Source organism: Fusarium graminearum, chromosome 3, assembly GCF_000240135.3.
Source record: "Fusarium graminearum PH-1 chromosome 3, whole genome shotgun sequence".
Classification (NCBI taxonomy): Eukaryota; Fungi; Ascomycota; class Sordariomycetes; order Hypocreales; family Nectriaceae; genus Fusarium; species Fusarium graminearum.
Window position 1 is genome coordinate 2,623,029 of NC_026476.1, and position 24,301 is coordinate 2,647,329.

The window sequence follows — 24,301 nt, forward strand, 5'->3', positions numbered from 1 at the left end:
TTTCAAGAATATTCCCAGCTTCTTGTTCGATTGATCCTTGTGAGATCAAACGGTGGTGTTGAAAAAGAGTGACTCACTTGGGATTAATAAACCATTGAACAAAGAAAGTGAAGTCGCCTTTGTACAACTCACCGGTGCACGGCAGTTGAATTCGCACTGCTCTACAGGCGGGAGAACAATGCCTGCTAAAGTGTTTTTGACAGTGTATTCTACAGTGCGCAAGACGCACAACCTTAAAAGGTGGCCAAGATCCGATAAGCGGTTGCAGATGAAATAGCGCATAAACGCCGGCTAAACCAGAGCTCTCTAGCTTCCAAAAAGTTGACCTTGTTCAGCCAAAGCTCATCGCGACCAGGCGCGTCAACAAGCATCAAACTTCGCATTTACCTCATTTTAAAAGGTAATGCATCGCATGCCACTGTCGCCTTCTTGACGCTCTTTGCAATGGCGCCGGTGGCCGATCGCACATATTTCCCCTCCCTAGAACAATGCCTGACTGGGGAGAGGGTGCTTCTGTAAGTTCTATTATTCCTTCACACAGTATCTATCCTTTGCGGTTATCCCTATGTAAACAAACATGTATTCTAACGGGCAACCTGCGCAGATCATGGAAGCTTATCGCAACTGCGCTTTCCGATAGCTCTGGTCAGAGGACTACGAGCTCTGCTGTTATCGACTTTTTGAGCGACGACTATGTTCACCGTCTTCTTGAGGATCCTGCCAGCACCTTCGCACCCGCAGATGAAGCTACCAAAAAAGATTTTCAAACAAAAACAGCGCCGATCAACGTGCCTGCTAGCTCGGATGGACGACCAGATATCGAGACGATCAAGAAGGATGCCGAATGGCTCAGCAAGAATGCCAAAATCAACCTAGTTGCAGCTCTCCGCATCGTCGTTATCGAACACCAGTCTCGCCCAGCTCGCCACCTCAGCAGTCCGCTATCATCGCAGGATGCAAAGAACTTGCAAGAAGCTGCTGGCCTTAACAACGGCCAGGGGTCGGGATTCCTGTCAGACTTGGGCTCAGCATCTGCGTTGGATGCTGAGGAGATATGGGCCGAGTTCGAGAAAACCGAGACGAGACAGCGACGCCTGTTCGATACATACCTTACCGAACGCCGTTTTTTTATGATGTCGGCGGACTACGCCAACTCTATCAAACTATACGGGAGACTACCTACCTTCGCCAATGTCGATCTTGACCTGGCCAAGACTTACCGACTGACTTTACCTTCGCGAGACGATGCCGAACCCTTACTGCCTACCTACCTTCAAATTCTGACAGACTCCATGAGCAGTATCGAATCTGGCCTCAAAGCTGTTACGGACGAAAAGTGGGTGACAGAGGAGGTTGAAATCGACTGGATACGAACTCTTTTAACCGAAGCTGTTCACGCCTTGTCCGTTGTGTTCCAGATAGTGGATAGTTTTGGCGACGAATTTGCGCCCTCGAATGCTGTCAACCAGTGGTTTTTGTTGATGGACGTCTACAGATTCTTTGACGCTGTCCAGCCGATCCACGAAAGCATTGCCCCATTAGTTACGCCCTTGAAGACACTTTCAGTCGCTGTGTCTTTGATTCTACTTAAACCAGCTCGTTCACTGACCTATCTCTCCGAGAGAGAGGAGGACGCGACCCAAGCCGATACCACCTACGATACATATCTCCTCTCCTCCGATGTCCTCGAGCAAGTTCACAAGAGTGTGCTCAATGCAGCAGACGCCGACTCTGAAAATGCTTCGCCTGTCATATTCGCCTGGACATTGCTCCTCCATCGCATGAACGTATCTTATCAAGCCAGAACCGAAAAACGAGACAACTTGCTGCAACAGAATGCGCGAGAAACCTTTGAGGCTGGAGGTGTAATCCGACCAGTTGCAAGGCGCAATTCGGCAGGCAGCATTTTCTCTATCGAATCCTCAAAATTCGACGGTTTCCTTGAAAATGCGACGGCGTCCAAGGACCTTGTCGTGGTGGAACAGCTTGCATCGGCGGTTACTGCTCAGGGGCGAGTCTTTGATGTCATATCCAACATGGCATCAAGCCTAGGTCCCTCTGATGAAGGCAGTATGACACCTTTGCTCAGTTCTAGACTTCGCAACGTGTTCCTGGAACTCCTCAAAGTTTCATACCCCATTGTTGGTTATCAGTCAGAACCCGTCAGCGCCTTGCTTTCTGTTCTTAGCGCTGGTCGAAACTACTGGGATCTCTCGTCCAAGGAAAACCTTTCGGAAAAGCAGGATATCCTCGCCTCTATGGTCAATGACGACCTCGCTTTGGAGTTCTTCTTTCAGCAAGCCCTTGACAGGTACCCTTACGAGTTCATGCCCTTCATTACTCTCTGCCGAACACTTGCGAGCGCAACGAGCCTCCGCGATGGCGAGCGGCCGCAGATGATTCACAACCTTCTTCGGGTGACGCCCACACTGACATTCGTTCTCCCTGACCACTTTCAAGATTACGAACTTGCTCAAGAGGATGAGAATACAAACACTTTCTGCCTGCTACAGGACATCCCTATCATCTCACTGTCCCCCTCGTGGCGCGGTAGGCGTGCCGAAGATGATTCGTACAGAATACCAGCTGGCACATATGGCCGCTTCGTTACAGATACAGGCAGAGTTGTCTCAATGGAGTACCCTCACTCAACAATTTCCCTTTTGGGCCGTCGGCTGGAAATCAACTTGATGAAGGAAGGTTATCAATCCGAACTTGGAATGCTCCAACCTGAGGAAACAGCCGAAGTCATCTCTCTATTCGCGACGCTCATTCGCATGGAACAATTGAACGCCGCGCAAGAAGATACAGCAGGAGCCCTAGTGCTTGCAGACAACGATATTCTCCTAGAGGCTAAGAAGCACATTGATGCGGGCAGCGGGAGGGATTTGTTGACAGTAGTTTGTGATACAATGGACTATTATATGCAGGTTGACCTGGCAGAAAGTGAGGATGTCGTTGTGACAATTCTTACTTCTTGCATACAATTCTTGGACGCGGTTTTGCCAATTTACCCCAGCAGAGTTTGGTCCTATCTTTCTCGGTGCGAGCTACTGAGTTCCGAGTCAAGAGCCGGCAAACTCACCAAGGTTGTGGGCAGCCTGGATTTAGTCCAGGAGCGACTTGAATTTTTGTCTTCTTGTCTACGACTGTTCGGTAACGTGATTGATACTGCGATGACTTCAGCCGTTCAACGCCGAGCTGGCATTCAAACTGCCGGCAAGAGCAAGTCGAACTTGAACCCTTGGCTTGGAACAGCTGACAAGGTGTTGGCAAAGGTCAGCTATGCGGTTGCTCAAGCGGGTGTCGATATTTTTGAGAACACATCCACCTGGAGGTTTGCGTCTGATACTTGCCGCTCATCAATTCTTCGAGATGTCGTGCCTATTTTGCACAAGATCATCTTGTACAGCTATAGCCTTGGCGATTCTTCCACCTCGGAGAACCTGACTTCTTGCCTTCGACCAGCCGCCTCCTATGTTATTGACTGCTTTGTTTCACCTTCGACTGGATCTCTTCGTTTCCAGCCTCTCTTATCTTCCTTAATTACAGCATTCACAACGGCCGATAGCACACTCTACCCAAGGCGTGTGGAGATGATTCACCTACAGTTGAGCGCTGTCCTAGAGCTATCGGCCACTCTCTTGCGGGTTGCCAATTATCTCGAACAATCCTCTAGCATGATCGAGACCTATCTCTTCAAGAGCTCGACCCTGCTTGCACGTCTATGTGCAGCATCTGACCATTATCGCAGACCTACAATGTGGCTACTGGAGTCTTTGGTTGTCAATGCTGGCAAGTCTTCAAGCGAACCTCCTTCGCTACTTGGTTACCTAGGACCTCAAATTTCCAAATCTTTCTTGCAGCTTCTGTCAACCCTTGGAAAGCCTTTCGAGTTAAGAACAGAAGTCAAGGCAACTTGGAGATTCTTCTCTGCTATCTTGAGGAACAGGCAGCAGTGGATGTCCAACTGTCTTCTTACAGGACAAACCCCAAGAGAGGCGATGAAGGATAAGAAGAAGACTGATGTTTCTTCCAACTCAGTCTTCGCCACAGGACTTGCCAAGCTTGGAAAGCTGAAGGATCTTGAAGTGAGCGAAGCACTGGTCATACTTGACTTTGTCGCCTCAGCTCAGAACTTCTGGCCCTGGACTGTTTTCACACTGCAAAAAGACACAGCGTACCTGGATGGCCTCAGAGCATATGTTCGAGAACTCAAGCCATCCAACCTCACTGCCAAGAGTGACGCTGTTCGTGCCGGCTTCGAGGCAAGACTAGCCGCCTACGTTGCCGAGACATTTGCCATGCAGCTATACCATTCACGACACCTTGGTAATTCCGATACGCTTGCAAAGAATCTTGTCAGCGATCTTGACTATTACCTCCGTGACGGAGTCGAGGTTGGAGGCTACAACAAGTCTTTGCACAATAACTTTGCAAGGAACTTTTCGAACAAGTACTCTGACTGTCCTGTGGATTACTTCAAACGAACTGCTCTTGAGCCACGAGAGTTAGGAAAGAGCTACTACTACGACCTCGAGCGTGCTGATGAGATGCTCCGGTTCGACCCTGGCTGGAAGGCTCGAAAGGATGATGGCTTCAAGGCAGAGATGGAGCGCGCAAACACGAACTTGTCCCTTGTCGATGCTCAGCTTGTAAGTTACCACATCCAGTCTCTTGTTACCCTAACTGACCCGATAAATAGGCCCTTTTCCATGCTTGGGAGTTTCTACTTGTTGAACTTTCTACATGCCTGCCCAAGAACGACACTGTGGAGAAACAAATGCTGCAGGTTGCTCAGCAATGCTTAAATGCAAACCAGGGCATCCCTGGGCCTGAGCATATTTTCCTCAAGTTGGTTGAATCCCGGGCAAACCTTGCCCTTGTGTTGATTCAACGGCTTGTCAAATCCTCTGTGCCAGTGAAGGACATCAACCAGCTTCTTTCGACCCTTGTTGGGACAATGAATGGAGTTGAAGAGCCTTGGGGACCAGAGTCTATCTCATATTATCGTACCCTGCTGAAGGCTCTATTTGTCACCCTGCGTGCGTACCACACTGGTGGTAAGAAAGAAACCCAAGATGTGTTTGAGGGAACCACGGTGACGGTTACACAAACCGTGCTGAACGTCCTCGACCGCGTCGTTGGCAGAGGTTTCCGTGCACTAGTCAGCCTGGTACACGACAACGAGACCAGTGTGTCGCCAGAGGACCTTGGACTACTGACAGCCATCCTCCAAGCATGCCTTAGCCTGCCCAACATGGACCAATCACAGACCCAGGTGCTCAACATTATGGCTGAGCATCAAGTTCTACATGCTGTGTCATCCCTCTACTCCTGGGCTGACAGGCTGTCTGACCAGGGTGACCCAATTTATGGCGAGCTGAGCATGCTATTCTTGCTTGAACTCTCTACTCTGCCCTTAATTGCCGAGCAGATGGCCTGTGATGGAATTCTGAGCAACATTCTATCGGCGAACCTGACAAAGTTCATGCTCAAGTCCAACATCTCCCCCTACTCAGATTCTCCTGTTGTGCAACGCTGCTACGGTATCTGGGCCAAGGGACTGCTGCCCCTAATGTTGAACTTGCTTACAGCTTTGGGCGCCACCATTGCTCCAGAGGTTGCCTATGTGCTGAACCAATTCCCACACCTGCTGGAAGCAAGTGTGGACCGTTTCGAGGCACCAGGAGCGAGTCGTACACAGTCTCGAGCGTCACCGCACTACTTGACGCTTGTGGCTATCTCCGAAGTCCATTCTTTGGCTCTTCTCACGAGAGTACTTGCTGCTCTTCGTGTAAACAACAACCGGGACATTCCGGACGTCGAATGGGATTCAGCAAACCTTCTGGAAAACGTCGAGTTTTGGTTGAGCACAAAGAAGCTGCTAAAGGAGCGACTTATGCCTTTAGGACAACGAGAAATGGATTGGCGTGGCATGAAGCCTGCCGCTGGAGCTTATGATAGTCTTTTGGAGGAGAAAGCTGTAGCGCAACTGGACGCTATCCGGGATGTGCTGAGTGATGAGGCGGAGAATTGAATATGATGAAAGGTTTTAGAGAAGAAAATAGCGATTATTACCGAGATGTATAGTACCAGTAGCAGCTCAGGTCATTGGCGTTGGAAACGGGTCATGTGCATTGTGCAAAGGCATAAGAGATTATTATCTGATTAATTTGATAACGGATGGCTACAGTGATGAGAGAAATCGATTCACAATATCATATTTGTTTTATCACGGTTGATATGTTTCAGCATGAGCGATCGTACTTGAGCTATAAAATAACAACGACCAGCGAGCCTTCCTATCAACTTGGTGAGTGAAGGAGAAATGGGCCATATTTTCATTCCATGGGGTTTAGTTAGTTCCAAGCTCAATCGTTCGTGTCTATACCCCGTTATGATGTAGAAGTACAATTTGGCGCTACAGAAACCTGCCGCGCCCAATATCATCGTCGTCGTTTCATCCCCTTCCGGCATCATGGGAGACGACCTTCCGGTATACATCTGACGCCATAGAGTAAATCTCGTGCGGAGTTTTTATGTTGGTATATCCTTCTTCCTATTCGTACACGCCGCGATTCCGAGTCTGTCGCACTTATTTGTTCATCTGGGCTGTGAGCTGGGCGTTGTGCTCCTGGAAGCGGTCGCTGATGCGCTGCTGAGAGGCCATCCACTTCTGGACGCAGCGGTTGATGCAGCCGCTTTCCCGGTTGGAAATGGCCTTGGAGGTGAAGTCATCGACGCAGGACATGAAGCAGTGCTCGACAAGACCGCCGAAAGCCTTTATTGTGAGAATTAGCATTGGATCGGTAGGAACGTCCTGTCTCGGGATAGACATACACCCATAAACTCCTTGACCTGGCGCTTCTGCATGCGCTGCTCAAGAGTGCGCTGCTCGGCGGCTGAAAGCCTGCAATTGGAAAGACTCGGTCAGTATCGTGATCGTCTGAAGGGGTTTCGGGGGAGCAGAAGCGTACATATCCATTTTGGCGGGTTGGGTGTGGTGATGTGGTTGATGAATTAGAGGTTATAAGGCCGTTGTGGTGGGTTGACGTCGATGCTGTTGAAATTTTGACCTGGATATCCGGTCGTAGCCAGGATTGAGATAAGCAGCACAGAGCTTGGAAGGCTCGGCTTATCGGCGGGATCGCATTATCGTTTTACCCCGGATTGGTTGAGTTTAAGTCTACACTGGAGGACCGTGACTTTACAGCTACAATTGTTTAGCTATTTTGGCTATAGACTCTGTAAATATTGCCAAATCACTTCTTTAGCCTCTTATCTACCATATCTTGTCTGTTCAGTGCATTCTACTCTTGAACGTGCTGTTTTCTCTGCTCTTTTCTCCGGACACGTCCTGGTCTGACGTAGTCAGGTATCCATGATAGTGGAGATGTACTTTTTTCAACCACCAAATAAGAATGACCAGCTTGGACTGTCAGACTGTCAGACTGTCTGCCTGCAGACTCGACCTTGACGCTTCACATCTATTCTTGTCTTTTACAACAAGATTCACACGTAATGTGTGCTTAATCATAAGAATATCGTTCATGCGAGAACCTCCCCTCTTAGTTACCCCTCACTGTTGTTCTGTAGATCAGGAGAACCAACTCGCTTACAGCCCACCACGTATTCTAGTCTACTAATCTGTAACTGGGTATGTACCTGTACCTGACCAGTGATGTATACCGAGAGCAGCATGTTGCTATTCTTGTGTGCACTTTCACTTATAGACGGCGAAATCATGAAAACACTGATCGACGCGGCATCCCACCTGACAAGTGCTGTCTCTTTTCAGAACTGGACGAGGCGCAGCAGCTGGTGAGGGTGAGGGCGAGGGAGGCAGCAGGATAGAGAGAGAGACTGACGTGGTGATGCTGCAACTCTTTGACGTCGTTGCAGAAAACGTTTGGTATTAGAGCCAAATATGGAAACATAGCGGCAGGTCCCTGATTGTCGATGATTACGTATAGCACTATACTATCCATGTGATTATCAATGGACGGTTGCAAATCATTTGACGACCCGGGTTATTACCCAGATTTCATAATATTTGATGCCGTTGCGCAAGGGACAAGGTTGAGATTGGGATGGATATGCACCCTGACTTATTAGTCCAGTATTGAAATGAAAAGGTGGTCCATCATTGAGAGCCCTGTAGATCAAGCACCTAGACACTCGGAGGCAGCCAACGACATACTATGTAAGCACTTACCTTTGTTACTGCAACTGTAGTTCATGGTGCATTTCTTTTATCTGCTTTTAGTGCCAGGCTCCATTCTCATGATCCATAGGTAGGTAGGTAGGTAGGTAGTTTGTTGGTACAGCTGGGTCGCAGTAGTGGTTTCAGCTGGGAGGGCCCTGATTTTCTGCAGGTGTGAGTGACTCAAATGTGTGATAAGGAATGGGTTAAATGCAATGGCACCAATTTTAGCGAACAATATATATTGCATTGTAGACGTTGTTGATGAGAATCAAGAATCGACTTTGAGATATCTGAGTTGAGCTGTGATCGCCGCTCATGTCTCGTCACTGTGGAGTGTCCAGTCCCTTGCCTGCCGCCGTTGTAGGGCAGAACAGAATCAAACAGAGTGATTAAGCTGATCGAGTTCCAAGCTTAGATCCTGGTAAATCTATCTCCATGTCCATGTCCATGTCGGCACCAGCAGTGGATACTTTGGCACTTATCTTTAGTACTTTGGTGGATGTGCATCACGGTAACAAAGACAGTAGCCGCTTGCAGCCACCCTCACCTCGAATGATCCAATCCATATTATCCCATCCAACAGTTTTATATCAAAGAAATAAAGGGCTTCCGCCAGTAAGCATCTCAGCAAGTGGCAATGTACCCGTGCTATATTCCACGTTGCCTGCAGGAGTCATGCAGCTGCACTGTAACAGTAACGACTCAATGATAGTGATACTCAACCCAATATCAACGGAAGGCTGCATTGCAGTAACAATTGAGTTTGGAAGTCAGATTCAAAGTTTACGACCCTCAACCAGTGAATCTACCGTAATGTCTGTACCTGAGTTGGGTCTGGGAATGGCACAGTAGCGGCATGCATACATACATCATTTTAGTTAATCTATCTCTCGTATTCCTCCCTCTCGCTCTCAATCTCAATTTCAACCTCAATCTTCCTTCTACCATCATCCCTGCTTGTTTTCACTCTCACTCTCACTCTTGCTCTCACACTCGTTCATTCGTTTGGTCACTCGCTTTTCATCCCAACTCATCACAGGTACCCAACGCAATTAGCTTGCCCTAACACCTCAAGCTCCATCATCGTTGCTTGTGTATTTTCGGCTCCAGTGTAAACACAACCAAGCATACATAGCGAAGCGCGGTTAGAACTTGTGCCTCTCACCCGTACTTTAGACTCACAAACAGTCCTCGTCCATTCGCTTAAAACGTCCGACATCTGAGAGACCTGCCTATGGGGATTTTGCAATTAAGGAACCTACGTCAGCTTTACGCGAAACAAGAAGCTGCCTTATAACCTTCACCACTCACTGCCGCCTGCATAGAGTCGTCAATCGGCAGGCCAGTTCTATTAAAAGACGGCCTCAAATTATCACTTACGAATTCAGCATCTTGAATTCTTGCTTTTCGGACTCGCTTCCATTGATTCTCGCTCGACAGGGCAGGGCTCTATTAGTACCTGACTCCATCCTCTATACCCTAGCCGGTCTACTTCACCTCCACTATCTTACTTACCCTTACCCTTCTCTATCTTCCCTTTGGTTGCCTTTGTCTTTGCAGCAGGGTCTTGTTGCTAGTCCAAGACACAGACCCAGATCCAGCCCAGACCAAATCATCCTAGCCCAAATCACAACACGATATAACACAGACCAACCCACTAACGCTACGGGTACCTACAATACCTGGTCTGGTCTAGAGAGAGGTACCTATTAGCTTTTTGGCCCCCCAACTTCAAAGCCTCCCCCGCCTGACATCAATTGATTTGGATAGGTTGGATTTCTTTAATCTTACTCCCTCCCGTTCGTTGTTGATGCCGCCAACTGTTTTTCTGTTGCTACCGTACAGTTCGCTCCCTACCATACTGCGACAACGCGATAATCAGCATCCTGAGTGATAGCCCACGCCGTCGACCCCTTCAAGGAGCCCTCGTCTCGCCTCGCCTCGCCTCTCCTCTCAACCCGCTTTATCACCATCGCTCTCCTTTGCCTTTGTCTTTTCCATTCTTGCTTACGCCAGCCTGTGCCTCAAGCCAAGGAAGGACTGGATACTGCACGAAACCGAACCAGCGCCTAACGCCTTGACGCCCTACCGCTCTGACGCCCTTGACGCTACCAATCATCGACCGATCTGTCTCATCCTACACTGGCGCGCACGCTATTGTCCTCGACTCCCTCGCTCGCTTGTTTGAGCTCCCCAGCTCGAGGCCTTGGTTTCTAGCTTCTGATCTTAAGCCTCGCATCGTACCCTTCAGCCCATCGTCGCCTATCGGTTTTCGACCTTGTCGGTCTCCCTCCCGTTTCTTTGAACCCGGTGTTCCTCCACAACACGATCCCGGGTCACCGCTCAGTGCACCTCGCCGCCGCATTCTTGACCTCGACCTCGAATTCGATCGAGGCTGAGGCCTAGCCATCGTGACTCTGGCAACTGGGCCGGCCCAGCTGTAACGTCCTTCATCACGTCACCCTCTTTCTCCTCTTCGAAACTCGTCGTTTTCGCCTTTGGCATACTCAACCGTTCGCCATGACGTCCGCCGCTTCGAACCCTAACCAGGCCAACCAGCCGACCCTTCAGATCAACAGTGCAGCCTCCCCGCCCAGCAAGCGCGATCTCAAATCATGGTGGAAGGGCTTCAAGCTGCCTTCAAAGCATCAAGAACCTCAGGGTATGGTTTCCCCCCTCTCATTGCCTCCTGCGCAACACTGCCTGGTTTCCGTTTTGAAGTCGGATCGTCACGATACGGTACGGTTTCACTACTCGGCATACTTGTCGCGATGCGCTCCACCGCCGAAGTCAAGTACTTCTGGAGATTGCCGTCCTCTCTCAGGCCTGTCGCATGTGCAATGTTCGTGGTCAAAAAACCGCTGCGCATATGGCCAACCCCCACTTCTTGCCTCTGATCTCTGACTCGAACACTTCTAGAAACCCGGCCACAAGGCATCTTTGGTGTACCTCTACGACAAAGTATAACATACGCCAATGTTGCGATCTCACTCATCGATGAAAAGGGACAGAGCTACATCTACGGCTATGTTCCCATCGTCGTCGCAAAATGCGGCGTCTTCCTCAAAGAAAAAGGTTTGTTTGTTTGTTTGTTTGGAGTGGCTGACAGTGACCGTGCTGACGTTTTGTTCAGCTACCCATATCGAAGGAATTTTCCGTCTTAGCGGTTCGGAAAAGAGGATAAAGGAGCTAAAAACCATATTCGACTCGCCCGATAGATACGGAAAGGGTCTGGTCTGGGAAGGATACACAGTACACGACGCTGCCAACGTTTTGCGACGATACCTCAACGACCTTCCCGAACCTGTCGTTCCCCTCGATCTATACGAGAAGTTCCGCGATCCCCTCCGAGGCGCAACCAAGCAGGCTGTAGGTGACGCCGAGGGTCCTCAGTTCGTGGAGAACTTCAACGAGAAAGCCGCCATCATACAGTACCAGCAACTCATCACTGAGCTGCCCCCTTTGAACAGACAGCTACTGCTCTACATTCTTGACCTTCTTGCAGTATTCGCTGCCAAGGCAGATGAGAACCGAATGAACTCTCAGAACTTGGCAGCCATCTTCCAGCCAGGCATGCTTTCCCACCCAGCCCACGCTATGGCCCCCGAGGAATACCGACTGAACCAATGCGTTATCATCTTCCTGATTGAAAACCAAGATCATTTCCTCATCGGCATGCAAGGCACTGCGGCTGATGAAAAGACCAAGAAGGAAGTGGAGTCCGGCACTCCTAGCGGTCCTCTCACCCCGCAACCCGCTAGACAGACAAGTTTGGGCCGATCAGCATCCAACGCGAGCGCCGGTGCTAATAGCGTGCGACGAGACGGCAAGCTTCGCAGGAACCGATCCGTATCGTCACGGAACTCTAGAAATGACGGAAGCTCGACACCGAATAGCCCGGCTCTGACAGCGACGCCAACAACAGGTGGTCTGGCCAGGAGCAATACGGTGCCGTCCAAGAAATCACCTGCTATTGGCGCTGGCCGCTTCCAGAGAACTGATGGTGCAAGTCCTCGTTCCGGCGCTCACCTCGAGCCCTTGACCCAGGTCAATCCTACCGAGAGCGTGGCGGAATCTCCCCAATCAACACGCTCGTCAGAATTTGCCCATGGTGGTTATACTACTCCAAGCAAGGCCCCAGTAACAGGACGAAGTCACGAAAGGCTTCTTGAAGTGCCACAAGAGTCTCCCACTCAGCGAAATCTTACAAACATTTTTCGTTCGGTTCCGACCACCGACAGTGGAGACAAGAGACAGCCAAACAAGCTAAAGAAGAAAAGAATACCTGGTAGTTTGAACCCAAGTGCACAGAGCTCTGTTGCCTCGTTGACATATCAACACGGAACCTCAACATCCCCTGGACACGAGATCTCTAACCCTATGGACCATCCGCAGTATCACGACCCGGAACCACATATAGTGCAGCAACAGCCCACTCCCATCCTTGAAGATAAGCACCAAGAAGCATTGGAACAACATCAGCACGAGCAGCAGCTTCAAGAGGTGCTACATGCGCAACATGCTCACGATGCTCAACTCACAGCTGCTTTCTTGACGCAGCAAAAGAGCGATGTGTCATCGGAACATACTCCACGAGTATCACAAGCATCATCGAACCAAAGCCTGCATCCGGATAACACACTGAAGTCGAAAAAGTCACCTCCGACATCTCTACACTCGTCTTTTAACGAAGGGTCGGACTTGGATCAAATTGTCGACGAGCAGTCAGCCAGCACATTCGACCAAGCAGAGAGAGAAAAGAAGAGACGCTGGCGGCTATCAAGAAGCAGGAATGCCGACAGTGGCTCATCTGCGGGTTTCACCTCGCCCCGCATGACCATTGGACAGAATGACAATGGCGACGTCAGCAATCTGTCGATTTCTAGTTCCAGCCACAGGCCCCGAAAGAGTGAGAGCTCTGATAGGCCTTACATGGTTGCTGAAGGACAAGGTAGCTTTGACCAAGGCAGAGAGAGCGATTCCAAGGGTCCCATAGGATGGATCAGGAATAAATATCGCGAAGCAAAGGAGAGTGCGGAACAAAGGAGGGCTAAGTCTCCTCCTCCTGCTGATCATCCTGGCTTAGGCTCCTCGAGCTTCTCGCCTCCGCCAAAGAGTCTGGAGATGAAGAGAGATGAGCAGCCTGCGTCGCTTGCAGCTATAGCTGCTGCCCCGACGGGTGCCACCACTAACGCCGCGGCACCGCTGTCTACAGGAGCGCCAGCTTCTCAGACGGCTACAGTGACGATGGTACAGCCGGAACATATGTCACCCACCCAGCAGCAGCATGTGGAAACCCCAGTATCGCCTATCGCTCAACCTCAGCCTGCAGTCCAGCCTGCAGCTCAAGTACAGGACCAAGCGCCTTCGGCCCAGGACCAACTTCAGTCTCCCACTCGAGATACGATGGAATCATCAAAGCCCCATGCCCAGAAGATTAGGTCCATGCTTGATGTGGACACACCCCCAGTTACAGCATCATTACAGTCTCCAACGTCGCCTTCGGCTCCCACCTTTAAGGCCGCGCAAACACAGGAGCAACAAGAGTCCGAGTTATCAACGGAATCGAAATCGCATGAGAAACCCGCTGAAGCTGTCGAACAAACAGCGGTGGCATCAGCAGAACAGCAGCCAAAGCTAGATGCAGGAGCAGAAGCACCGAAACAGAAGCAATAGAAAAGAATTCGTTTTAGTTTATGCAGGAGGAAAACCAGGAGTGATTGCAAAGGTGATACCAACGTGGTGGTCTTTTCTTTAGTTTATTTTGTGGGGAGAATGAGATGGAAAGTATCATGGATAGTGGAAGATGGGCTTATCGACGAGACCCTTCTGGCCCCTTAACCACCCTTATAAGTCGATTACATACATGTAATGTAGCAAAGTGTGTTGGTGAGCTTTATTTCGTTTAAGCGGGTGGAGGAGTTATAGTCATGGAGTACAGGTCACTATCAAAATGATTTGGAGCCCAAACATGTGCCAGGGCAATCGATATGTTTGATTAGTAGGAGTTCTATAAGTAAAACTACAGCCGCCTTTGTTATAGTACATTGGAACGAAGTGCGCACTTCTGATTCTTTATTCTTCAATACGAAAAAGATCATCTTATAGTTCCTTTGTGGGGGGTGCATTATCATAAACGCCAGTGTCCCAAACAATCATATCGCCTGAACGTCGCCAATCTTCGTTGAAAAGACCATTAAACCCTTTCCAAACAGGCCGCACTTGGGTCAAGCCAAGAGACTGCGCCTCAAAAGTCTGTACGAATTCTTGCAGCCATGGTTCAATACTCTCAAAGCCAACGATATAACGAGGAACAGTGAGGGCCTTGGTCGGACTGAATAGCTCGGAGGTGAGGAAAGGGATGGGATCATCGTAGAATCGATCGGCCTCGTCGCGATAGTTATCTCTCTCGGGGGTGTTTGGCTCAGTATGAAGAGGGGGCTCGCAACCGAGGGCATAAGCTCGCAGACCAGGGTAGATTAGATGTGAACGCCAAGGAGTAGAGTGACAAGGCATCAGGAACAAAGCAAAGAGCTCGTCTTCATTCTCGGGCATAGCAGAGAAATGAGAAGTTTGGGCCAGTTGAACAGAGTCTGGATGGATGCGCTCGTACTCATGACGGAGGTAGGCGAGGACATTGAGGGGAGCTGGCTGGTGGAAGAAAGATAGGTAGCCTGCGAGAAACATATTGACACCAAGGGCGACGAAAAGATAGCGCTTGTTGCGGATCTGAGGTTGCGGACGGGGATTGTTCGTGGTGGGACTTGGTTGGGATGTAAAGAATGAGGCAGTGTAAGGAGCAGCGAGGATGCTGAGTGCTGGGAGGAGAGGATAGATGAAGCGAACTTCTTTATGAGTGATAAGCGACAAGGCACCAACAGTTGTGAAAACTGTGTAAGCTAATGTTTTAAGCACATTGAATTGCTGTGTCGACGTCGCATGTGCAGTTGGCTTGTAAAGAGAGGCAACAGCAAAAGGAAGGCTTGTGGTGCAAATGAGGGGAAGTCCTTGGAGAAAATAATAGTGCCACGGGCTTCGGCCATAGAAGACGGCAAGGGACTTTGATAGGTTAAAATAAAGAAAGTTATAGGCGGGAAATGTCCAGAAACCGAAATACCAACGGTCTGAAGCAGCGGATATGGCTAGGATCAGAGAACCGCACCAGATGGCCTCACGGATCAGTGTAACAACTGTTGAAAGGGTGAGAGGTGAAGGCCCCTGAAGTGAGATCCGGGTAATAGTGAAGAGGACAATGGTAGCCCAGATCAAGATGTTGGTGGGTCGAAGGACCACAGCTAAAGCCGCGAGACAAAGAGAGGCACGAAGTGACCAGAGACTCTTGAGAATAGGGGCAGGCTTGGGGTTTTCCTTTGTCGTCTGCGCCACGCCGAGAAGCTCCCAGGGCCAGTAATACATCGCCATGACAGTAAGAGTCATCTCTAGAGAGTTTGAAAAGGTCCGTGTAGAGCAGTACCATTGCCAAGGGTTGAAGATTTGCAGAAAGAGCTATATCACAGTTATGTTGGCTTGCGGTCCGGAAATGTCAAGGGGTAGGAACTTACGGCGAAGAAGGAGACATTGCTGTTGGCTCCGTAGATGGAAACAGCCAGCTGCCAGGTGTACCAGTCACCGAGGCCAGCAATCACAGCTTGGAGAGCTTGGGGAACAGCGACGAGGATGGTAGCGCGGAGGATTCCTACAGGGAGGATGTGGCTGGAGATGAAGTCGGCGACGAGATAGACGCCTGCGAAGAGAGCTGGGTGAAGAGAGGTGCGAAGTTGGTGTTGCCATTCCTGTTTTGAGCAAGGTCAGATGTGATACTGAGGGTTTGATGAAGTAGATACGTCAATGGGAAGGTGAATCGTGTATGGACTGGCTGACTTGGTTAGTGGTGTAAGTGGTGTTGACACTTGTCGATAACAACAACAAAATATTTCAGAAAAAGCACTGAAGTACGGCAACTTGAATGACTGGAGATATCTCAATAAAGGTAAAGGAAATAACACACCCATGTCAACCATGCACCACTCTGAGATCCAAAAGCCAGGTTCCAAGCTGGCTCAAGGGACTGGAAGAACTCATCTGGCTGGAAAAAGGTGGCTATCCACCAAGCATTGATGAGACGAATGACAATAATGTCACGCAAGAAAAACGAGCGGTTTCTCTGGTTCCGGGCCTCATCTAGAGATTTCCTCGAAACTGTTGCAGACGACATGTCGAGAGTGGTTGATATGGTACCTCAACATTGAACAGTACATTGACGATAGGGGAGTTGACTGCCTGGTCTCGAGACAGCTTGTTCTTGGAGAATTGTGGCGTAGTCGTCTTAAAGTTACGCCACGTCCACCGCCACAATCTTGATTGAGACTGTTTTCAACATCGAAATGAAGTTCAACGAGAACTTCCAGATACAAAAGACAGGAGACAAGAATAAACAGTGGTATTCAATTTTGCGCTTACTGTCTCCTGGAATGTGCATATAACTAAGTAATGTACCCTCTCGTTAGCAACTGGCAGCCTAGCTATTGTATAGTGAGACATGAGAATTGGCATCTTGCTACTGTCAGAATTCTCAACTCCAGTACAACATAAGCTGGCACAAAATAAACAAACAATAGGTTACTGTTACACTTGAAATGTATTCACAGTTAGAACTTCTAGGTTATGAAACCAGATGTTAAACAGACTTATACTATGGCGGCTCAAGCGGAGTTAAGGCTATTTCTGCTGACATATATATATCAAGGCGGAACTGGCGGCACCTGGCGGTAAGAAACCAAGGACTTAAAATCGCCTGGACGCTTCCATTTTAAGGAACAACTAGCCACTTCTTTATCAAACTGATCTATTTGATATCAATTGGCAATTTGGGGGTCACATGAGAGCCAGTAGTTTATTACTTAATAGTAAACAAGTTACGCCGAGAAATGGCTGTGTAAGGTTTCACAACTATAGGCAATAACAACGGAGACAGTTTCTGTTTTCAGACTTGCGCCTGCAGTTAAATTCGTACCTATCTCTGATTGCAATAATTATGCTGTACTCTTGCAACAGCAATTTTCTTTCAGAGCACGAATTGATAGCAGTAACAAAGAAGTCTCTATTGGCTACTCCAACCGATGGTAAACCCGTCTATAAGCCAAGCCTGCATTGAACCCTTGTCAGGTGGTCCCCTGTTCCCCTCACCCCAGATTATGCCGTCACTGTAACAAGCTAGGTTGGTAGTCAAGACTTGTTAGTTGGCAAGTTGGAGCCTCTTATCTCTTGTCTCTCTAGCAAAAGAAGATCCCCCTCTTGTCATGATGGATGCAACGCATCTCCAATAAGACGTCAGACATTTAGCATTACGGCGCAGACTTAGAAAACCGCGAATAGAAGTGAGTCTCAGGTATAGAAACGGAAAGAATACGTACTCCCTCCCCTTAAATGTACCTACTGTATCCAAGGTTGGACTGTGCAAATGTCTGGGATTCACCTCCACGTTCTTGGCTGTAAGCGAACCCCTCTCTTACTTATCATGTCATGACAAGAAAATACAAGACAGTTATCAACTGTAGATGGTCAATTCGGCCGATGGCGGTAAGTCACCCGCCCAGTTCCGCCGAGCCTCTTACCCAATCAGAGTCCTCACATGTTCAACTTCGCAACCTCACGCCCGCACACTCCCACGCTTTGTCGCTCACACTTGCACTTAGGGGTATAGTGTCGAACAAACAACCAGAAACCAACACTCAGAGTTCTGTAATAATTACCTAAAACCCAATTCTATCGTCTTCTTCCATCCGCTTCAAGCCTCCGTTTGCCGACCGCTGTCTTGCCGCCTCTGGGACTTAAAGAGCAGCCATGTCCTCCTCCAATACTCAGTTGTTTCCTTTTCTATTCTCTTTATTCATCTCTTCAACAACAACAAGACCAAGTAATTCAATAAACGGTCAACATTCTCCCTTTACTTGAACAATTGCTTGAATCATAACAACAACTACCCCCTGACGTCACATCATGTCTCCTCACGCCGAGAAGACCGTCTCTCGGTTCCATGCCACCTCCACCGACAAGGCCATCGCCATTGAGGAGGAGTACGCTGCTCACAACTATCACCCCCTCCCCGTGGTCTTTTCCCGCGCCGAAGGCGTCAACGTCTGGGACCCTGAGGGCAACCACTACTACGATTTCCTCTCCGCCTACAGCGCTGTCAACCAAGGCCACTGTCACCCCGAGCTCATCAAGACTCTCACTGAACAGGCTGGTCGATTGACGCTCAGCTCTCGAGCATTCTACAACGATGTCTTCCCCAAGTGGGCTGAAAAGGTCCGAAGCGTCTTTGGTTACGACATGGTTCTGCCCATGTGCACTGGCGCTGAGGCTGTCGAGACTGCTATTAAGATTGCCCGCAAGTGGGCGTACAAGGTCAAGGGTGTTCCTCAGGAGAAGGCCTGGATCTTTGGTGTTTCGGAGAACTTCCACGGTCGAACTGTAAGTCCAATCGACATCGGCGGCAATCGCGAGATCCCATGAGCTAACAACATGTCCCAGATGACCGCCATCACCTTGTCAGTAGACCCCGAGTCAAGAGAGAACTACGGCCCTTATGTTCCCAACGTCGGTGCCATCAACCCCACCACCGGAAAGGCCATCCGATACAACAACATTGCCGATCTCGAAGAGGTTCTCGAGGCCCACGGCAAGGAGACCGCTGCTTTCATCTGCGAGCCTATTCAGGGTGAGGCTGGTGTTGTTGTCCCCGACGATGATTACCTCGCCAAGGTCCAGGCTCTCTGCACCAAGCACAATGTTTTGTTCATTTGCGACGAGATTCAAACTGGTATTGGACGAACTGGACGCATGCTTTGCTCTGAATGGGCCAACATCAAGCCCGACCTTGTCACTCTTGGAAAGGCCATCTCTGGTGGCATGTACCCTGTGAGCTGCGTTCTCAGCAGCAAGGAGGTCATGCTGGTTGTTGAGCCTGGCACTCATGGATCTACCTACGGAGGTAACCCTCTAGGATCCGCTGTCTCCATCCGCGCCCTTGAGATCATGGAAGAGGAAGATCTCACTGCCAAGGCTGATAAGCTTGGTAACATGTTCCGTGATGGTCTCAAAGCCCTCAACACTCCTATTCTCAAGGTGATCCGAGGAAAGGGTCTCCTCAACGCTGTTGTCATCGACGAATCTGCAGCCAACGGCCGAACCGCCTGGGATCTGTGCTTGCTCCTCAAGAGCAAGGGTCTATTGGCCAAGCCCACTCACGGCGACATCATCCGCTTTGCACCTCCTCTAGTTATTAGCGAGGAGGACCTCAAAAAGGGCCTCAACATTATTGCCGAGGCTATCAAGGAGCTTCCTACTGTCGAGCCTGCCAAGCACCACTAATCATGATGTTGGGTAAAATCTGCGAGCCCTGAGCGCAATCTCTGGATATGATGGGAACTAGGAAAATGGCGTTTGTGATTTTGGTCAAGCACCGAGTACCATACTCGGAGAGCATAGCGAAATGATGTACGTTCGAGATGCATAACAAGAGGCTAACCAGCACTCTTGTGGGCGTTTGTGGGATTCCATGTCGGCTAGGTAGCCTTGAACGAGTTGAATACCCCAATGAATTGAAACTGCTAAATGATATTGCTAAAAATACGGTGTGTGTTTTTTATTAAACTGCTATTTGGTGTGTACGGGAATATTATAAAAATCCCCGAGATATGTAGTTGCCGCTGTCCTCCATCATGGCATGATAGAACTGTGTCACAGCTACCATCCCCAATCATGGCACTTTTTAACGACATAGACAGCCAGTAGGAAAGCATGGCAGTCGCCGGGAAGTAGGATGCATTTCATTTATTTTTACTGGCGAGCCAAAAAGTAAATGTACAGTGCTGTAACTCAGCAGGCAAATGGACCAACCATGAGATCGCCAAACCATCATGAGACAGGTCGCATGCAGGTAGAAATGATCACCAAACGTGACATCACATGGATAGACAGCATATATCACAACAGTCTACGGACTGTACCTCCCCAGGGTAAATAATGTGTGGCAACAGCTGACTGTGCTGTTTATTTCATTGCCTATAGCGTCCTGACTCTTGCCCGGGTGGTATGATGTGCTGTTCTTGGTCTGTATTGGTATCAAGACACACCGCATTTCCTGACTCGTTGCAAGGTATTTCACCATGAAACATATTAATTACGTCTTTGCGCATATGAGTGAAATATTGCTCCAATGACTCGCACTGTTTGGAATTATGAGCAAGTTTTTATTATCAACACTCACGTAACTAAAAAAGGAACAAGGTGCAAGTGCAAGTGCACGTACATCTGCAACAGAGAAAATAACCCCGTATTCACCGGAGCCGTATTTACCGTCTTGTGGACCCTGAAACACGGCGCCACGGGAGCCCGATTCACGGCAAAAGGGCCGGAGGAGAGCCGCCGATTCGACGGGTCAGATTGTGTTTTGGTTGACGGCACCTGGATAGTGTAACCTGCATGCTTCCAAAAGGGGGCTTTGACTTTTGGGATTATGCACTGTATTTGTCGAACGCGTGGCATGCTGTAGTGGATGTGGGGACCAGGAAGAGTCACTGTGGTCGAATAGGATACATCTAGCATCTTGCCGTGTTACCTGAGAGATACGATACGATGCGACGGCAAGGACAAAAGTGGTGGGTAATGAGGCCATCCGTTCAAGAAGGGAGGGCATCTCACATTAGCAGAGAATCATGTGTTGGTGGTTGGTTAGAGAAACGAATCGGGACGGATAAGAATGGGCGCATTTACGCGTGAAACATTGGTTAATTCGATGGCGGCGGCATGGCATCTGAAAAGTTACAGATTGAGCAAACTGCATCAAATACCACAAACAGCGCAAGAAAGGCACAGGCTCATATGCAAGGTCGTGAGTGGTTGCTCTGACGTTTGGGAGGATGCGAAGAGATATCGCTGAGTAGATCCACGTGTTTGAAGTGTGGTTGGCTGGCTGGCTGGCCGGCCTTTACTTGACTACTAACCTACTTACACCAGGTGCACTAATACTGGCACAGGGTCCCAAAGGTCCAAAGCGTACAGGCAGAAATCGTGGGGGTTCAACAGTCCTGTCTGTCTATTTCTCTACTTGTTTGTTTTTAGCACCGATTCATGATAGTGCGTTGGGGAACTTGTTGGTGTGGATTTCTCGGCATACCGAAGAGAGAAGGCACATGTTCAACACTCTCACCTCGCTCACTGATAAGAAACCCCCGGACGTTGCAAGAGATAAGACGAGGAGGCCCGTACTATCGACTTTCTCCAGGTTTTCACTAACTCAATTGAGATGCATCGGGAATGCCAAGAGATAGGTAATCGACCTGTATGAAAAACTCGACTCATGAACCGAGCAAGCAAAAAAACAAAAGATCAATTAGTTGCGGTTAGACTTGCTTTGCCTTGGAGCCTTTGTCAGCGTCACTATCTCTTCTGCTAGGCAGCTATGCACACTCAATTGACCTTTCGTTCTCTTATCCTTGACTATCTTTTTTAAAGTTAACGGGGCAACATGCTCCTCTATTCTAGCGGCCTTCGAGGGCTGTTCAGCCAGTGATTTGGTTGCCGATCTAGAACTGTAGTACGTAGATGACGATCTGGGTGTGAATGATGACGGGATTTGAAGAGCAGTCACGGCATTTTACTCGAGTTTCATATTTTCTTCTTTTGTTTTAGTGACATCGTGTAGATTATGCTGGTTTAGGTATCTAATTGTGAGCAGGCACCTCCTCTCACACCGTGAATGCTGACTGTTGTCAATATCAGAAAACATCGTATTCACGCTCGGCCAATTGGCACTGAACAAACAAGCAGAAAGGCTATTTATCCATGCCCGCCCCTTTCTTTTCTCTTCCTGGGATGCACATATCTGAGGCGACCAAAAAGTCGGGGGAAACGGATCTCGTTGTCTCGTCTGTCTAGTTTCCTAAAGGGGGAAAAAAGAGACTTGCAGGGTTCCTTTTATGCACGGACAATCCCAGTCCCCCAGTCCCTTCGTCTGGGGACATGATAAGTCAAAAACTAGAGGCAGAAGCACTTGTTGCTTGACCGGGCGTATTTCGTAGTCCTGCATCTGTATCAGCCAACTGCAATGGAACGGTGGTGAAAAACGCCTCCCGAATGGCGAACGAGAGAACGAATGAGCGAGGATAGTTGACGCCATGCAGTTTGCGTAATGGATACTGCAATACATCATGCTGGACCTTTGCAATTACAAGATCAACAAGAGATATTTCACCATTTGAGCTCAACCATGCATCAGATACTTGGCACGAGCGTACATACCTTGGTACATACATGGACACAGGTAGGCACCTGGAATCTGTTCGGCACAGCATGTGCTCTTGCCGATCCGGATATTTCCCTATCAATCAGATCAATCTGTCTGAAGTGGCCCATCAGTCAATGTCCCTGTTTCTGTCTTTGCTTTCTCCAGGCCAGGCCGTGTTGCACCTCGTGGCAAGGGGACGCTTCAGAAGGTTATGGCGTAGGGGGAGAAACATGGCCAGTCAGAGATCTGGATGGTTCGCTTTATTCCAAGATTGAGTGAGTACCTGCATACTCCGTAGCATGTATACTATCCGTACTATCCTCATACAAACCTGGAATAACAAGATCATGGATCTCTCGGTTGTCAACTTGGTTTGTTTCATGTCCATCAAGCTTCAAATCAGTGCTGTTTGCACCGTAAGTACTGCCTGTACCTTGCTTAAGCTCCCCTGTCATGCCCCGGAGAAGGTGGGCGAGGCATGGAAGATGTGGGGCCGGAGGACCTCGGCAAGCATTGGATACAACCATGTACATTCAAAGTGTAACTGGGATCTGTATCTGTATCTGATTCTTGAGTCAACAAACAAGTCTAGGACTAGGCAGTAAATTGAGTTTGAGAAGTTACAACGACTACTGTACAGTACCGACCTGATTAGTTAGTCCTTCATATCAGCTAATTCCACTGGGCCATCCCATCACATCACATCATCACATCATATTGTTAGACTCAGGCAACAACACCTCCTCACGAGGTAGGTAGGCAGACAACAAGATAGGTAAATCGTCAAGCTGGGCTGTTGAAACTTGGCTCAAGGCAGTTTAGCTTTACAAGTAACGGATTTGAATTTTGGGTTTAACCTCTTTTATTTTTAAAGTTGAACACGGACTGACTGGTATAAATCAAGAGGCTGTAGTGGTTGTCGGTTCTTTTTCCCCCTTCTGACTACTACTACCAAGTCACTACCTAGAAAACACAGTACGAGTGACTGACTCACCCGCTTGTTGCATCGTATCCTTCGTTCGTCACTCGTTGGCCCTTCCAGGTTTCAATCTCTCTTCTCTCTTCAACCCCGGCCACCTGGGCTTGGGGTGTATCACGGGGTCAACCAAGAGGGATCAATTAGCCATTAGGTAGGTTGGTCGTCCCCCCCGCAAAAACATCCCTTTGTGATCATTGTGTCTTTCTTTCCTTTTTTCCCCCAAAGAGGCGTATTATCTATATATCCAGACTCAGAGTCAGAGTCATCCAATTCACGATCCCCTGCGTATGTCTCAGTCCTTCACACCCATATCTGAGGCTGTCTGGCTGTCATTCAAGGAGGGATGGATGGGATACTTGTGTCTTGAGGCTGACTCTCGCACAGATCCCATGTACCCCCCTGGTATCCTTTCCAGAGATGGATCCCTGCTGGGCGGGGGGTCAGGATGCAGACGCAGGACTCACTGGACCCTCTGACGACTGCGGCAGTTTACACGCTAAAGACCAAGTTACTGTACTCAATGGTTACTTTGTAGGCACCTTTCCACTGCACGCAGCCACAGCCATCCATGAAATCCCCCATTTTCCTCTTCTAGAAATCATACTTTACTGAATTTGGTATGGCTTGGTTCGGGGAGTCATTCGTCTTTTCACAGCCTCTTCATCCACTTTATTATTATCATTCAGATTCTACTACTCTCGACTCTTGTCATGTCCTGCGCTTGCTTATCTCAGGATTTTTCTCTATTTTAAATCATTGCCCATCATTCCATACTACTGCTGCTGCTTGCACATATATACTATACACTGACAAATCCATCACG

At 49.0% G+C, this 24,301-nt stretch overlaps 6 protein-coding genes across 6 annotated transcripts; 3 read left to right on the top strand and 3 right to left on the bottom strand.

Moving 5' to 3' along the window:
* Nucleotides 1–444: 444 nt before the first annotated feature.
* Nucleotides 445–6,040, top strand: FGSG_05542 (uncharacterized protein; the record flags this gene model as incomplete). Its single annotated transcript, XM_011325788.1, has 3 exons — nt 445–515; nt 605–4,655; nt 4,706–6,040. The coding sequence occupies 3 exons, from the start codon at nt 445–447 to the stop codon at nt 6,038–6,040; spliced, it is 5,457 nt and encodes a 1,818-aa protein (XP_011324090.1).
* A 174-nt stretch (nt 6,041–6,214) lies between these two features.
* Nucleotides 6,215–7,043, bottom strand: FGSG_05543 (uncharacterized protein). The gene is made up of 3 exons (XM_011325789.1): nt 6,981–7,043; nt 6,844–6,913; nt 6,215–6,784 (listed from the first exon to the last, which is right to left on the bottom strand). Exons 1-3 carry the CDS (start codon nt 6,986–6,988, stop codon nt 6,599–6,601), a joined length of 264 nt encoding a protein of 87 aa, XP_011324091.1. The 5' UTR covers nt 6,989–7,043; the 3' UTR covers nt 6,215–6,598.
* A 3,686-nt stretch (nt 7,044–10,729) lies between these two features.
* FGSG_05544 (uncharacterized protein) lies at nt 10,730–13,885 on the top strand (the record flags this gene model as incomplete). Its single annotated transcript, XM_011325790.1, has 3 exons — nt 10,730–10,871; nt 11,129–11,284; nt 11,343–13,885. 3 exons carry the CDS (start codon nt 10,730–10,732, stop codon nt 13,883–13,885), a joined length of 2,841 nt encoding a protein of 946 aa, XP_011324092.1.
* A 426-nt stretch (nt 13,886–14,311) lies between these two features.
* Nucleotides 14,312–16,424, bottom strand: FGSG_05545 (GPI mannosyltransferase 3; the record flags this gene model as incomplete). Its single annotated transcript, XM_011325791.1, has 3 exons — nt 14,312–15,715; nt 15,772–16,002; nt 16,218–16,424. 3 exons carry the CDS (start codon nt 16,422–16,424, stop codon nt 14,312–14,314), a joined length of 1,842 nt encoding a protein of 613 aa, XP_011324093.1.
* A 1,687-nt stretch (nt 16,425–18,111) lies between these two features.
* Nucleotides 18,112–19,851, top strand: FGSG_05546 (ornithine aminotransferase). The gene is made up of 2 exons (XM_011325792.1): nt 18,112–18,682; nt 18,743–19,851. Exons 1-2 carry the CDS (start codon nt 18,209–18,211, stop codon nt 19,580–19,582), a joined length of 1,314 nt encoding a protein of 437 aa, XP_011324094.1. The 5' UTR covers nt 18,112–18,208; the 3' UTR covers nt 19,583–19,851.
* Nucleotides 19,852–22,242: 2,391 nt separating this feature from the next.
* Nucleotides 22,243–23,032, bottom strand: FGSG_12753 (uncharacterized protein; the record flags this gene model as incomplete). The annotated part of the gene is made up of 3 exons (XM_011325793.1): nt 22,243–22,431; nt 22,514–22,613; nt 22,791–23,032. 3 exons carry the CDS (start codon nt 23,030–23,032, stop codon nt 22,243–22,245), a joined length of 531 nt encoding a protein of 176 aa, XP_011324095.1.
* Between the last annotated feature and the right edge of the window lie 1,269 nt (nt 23,033–24,301).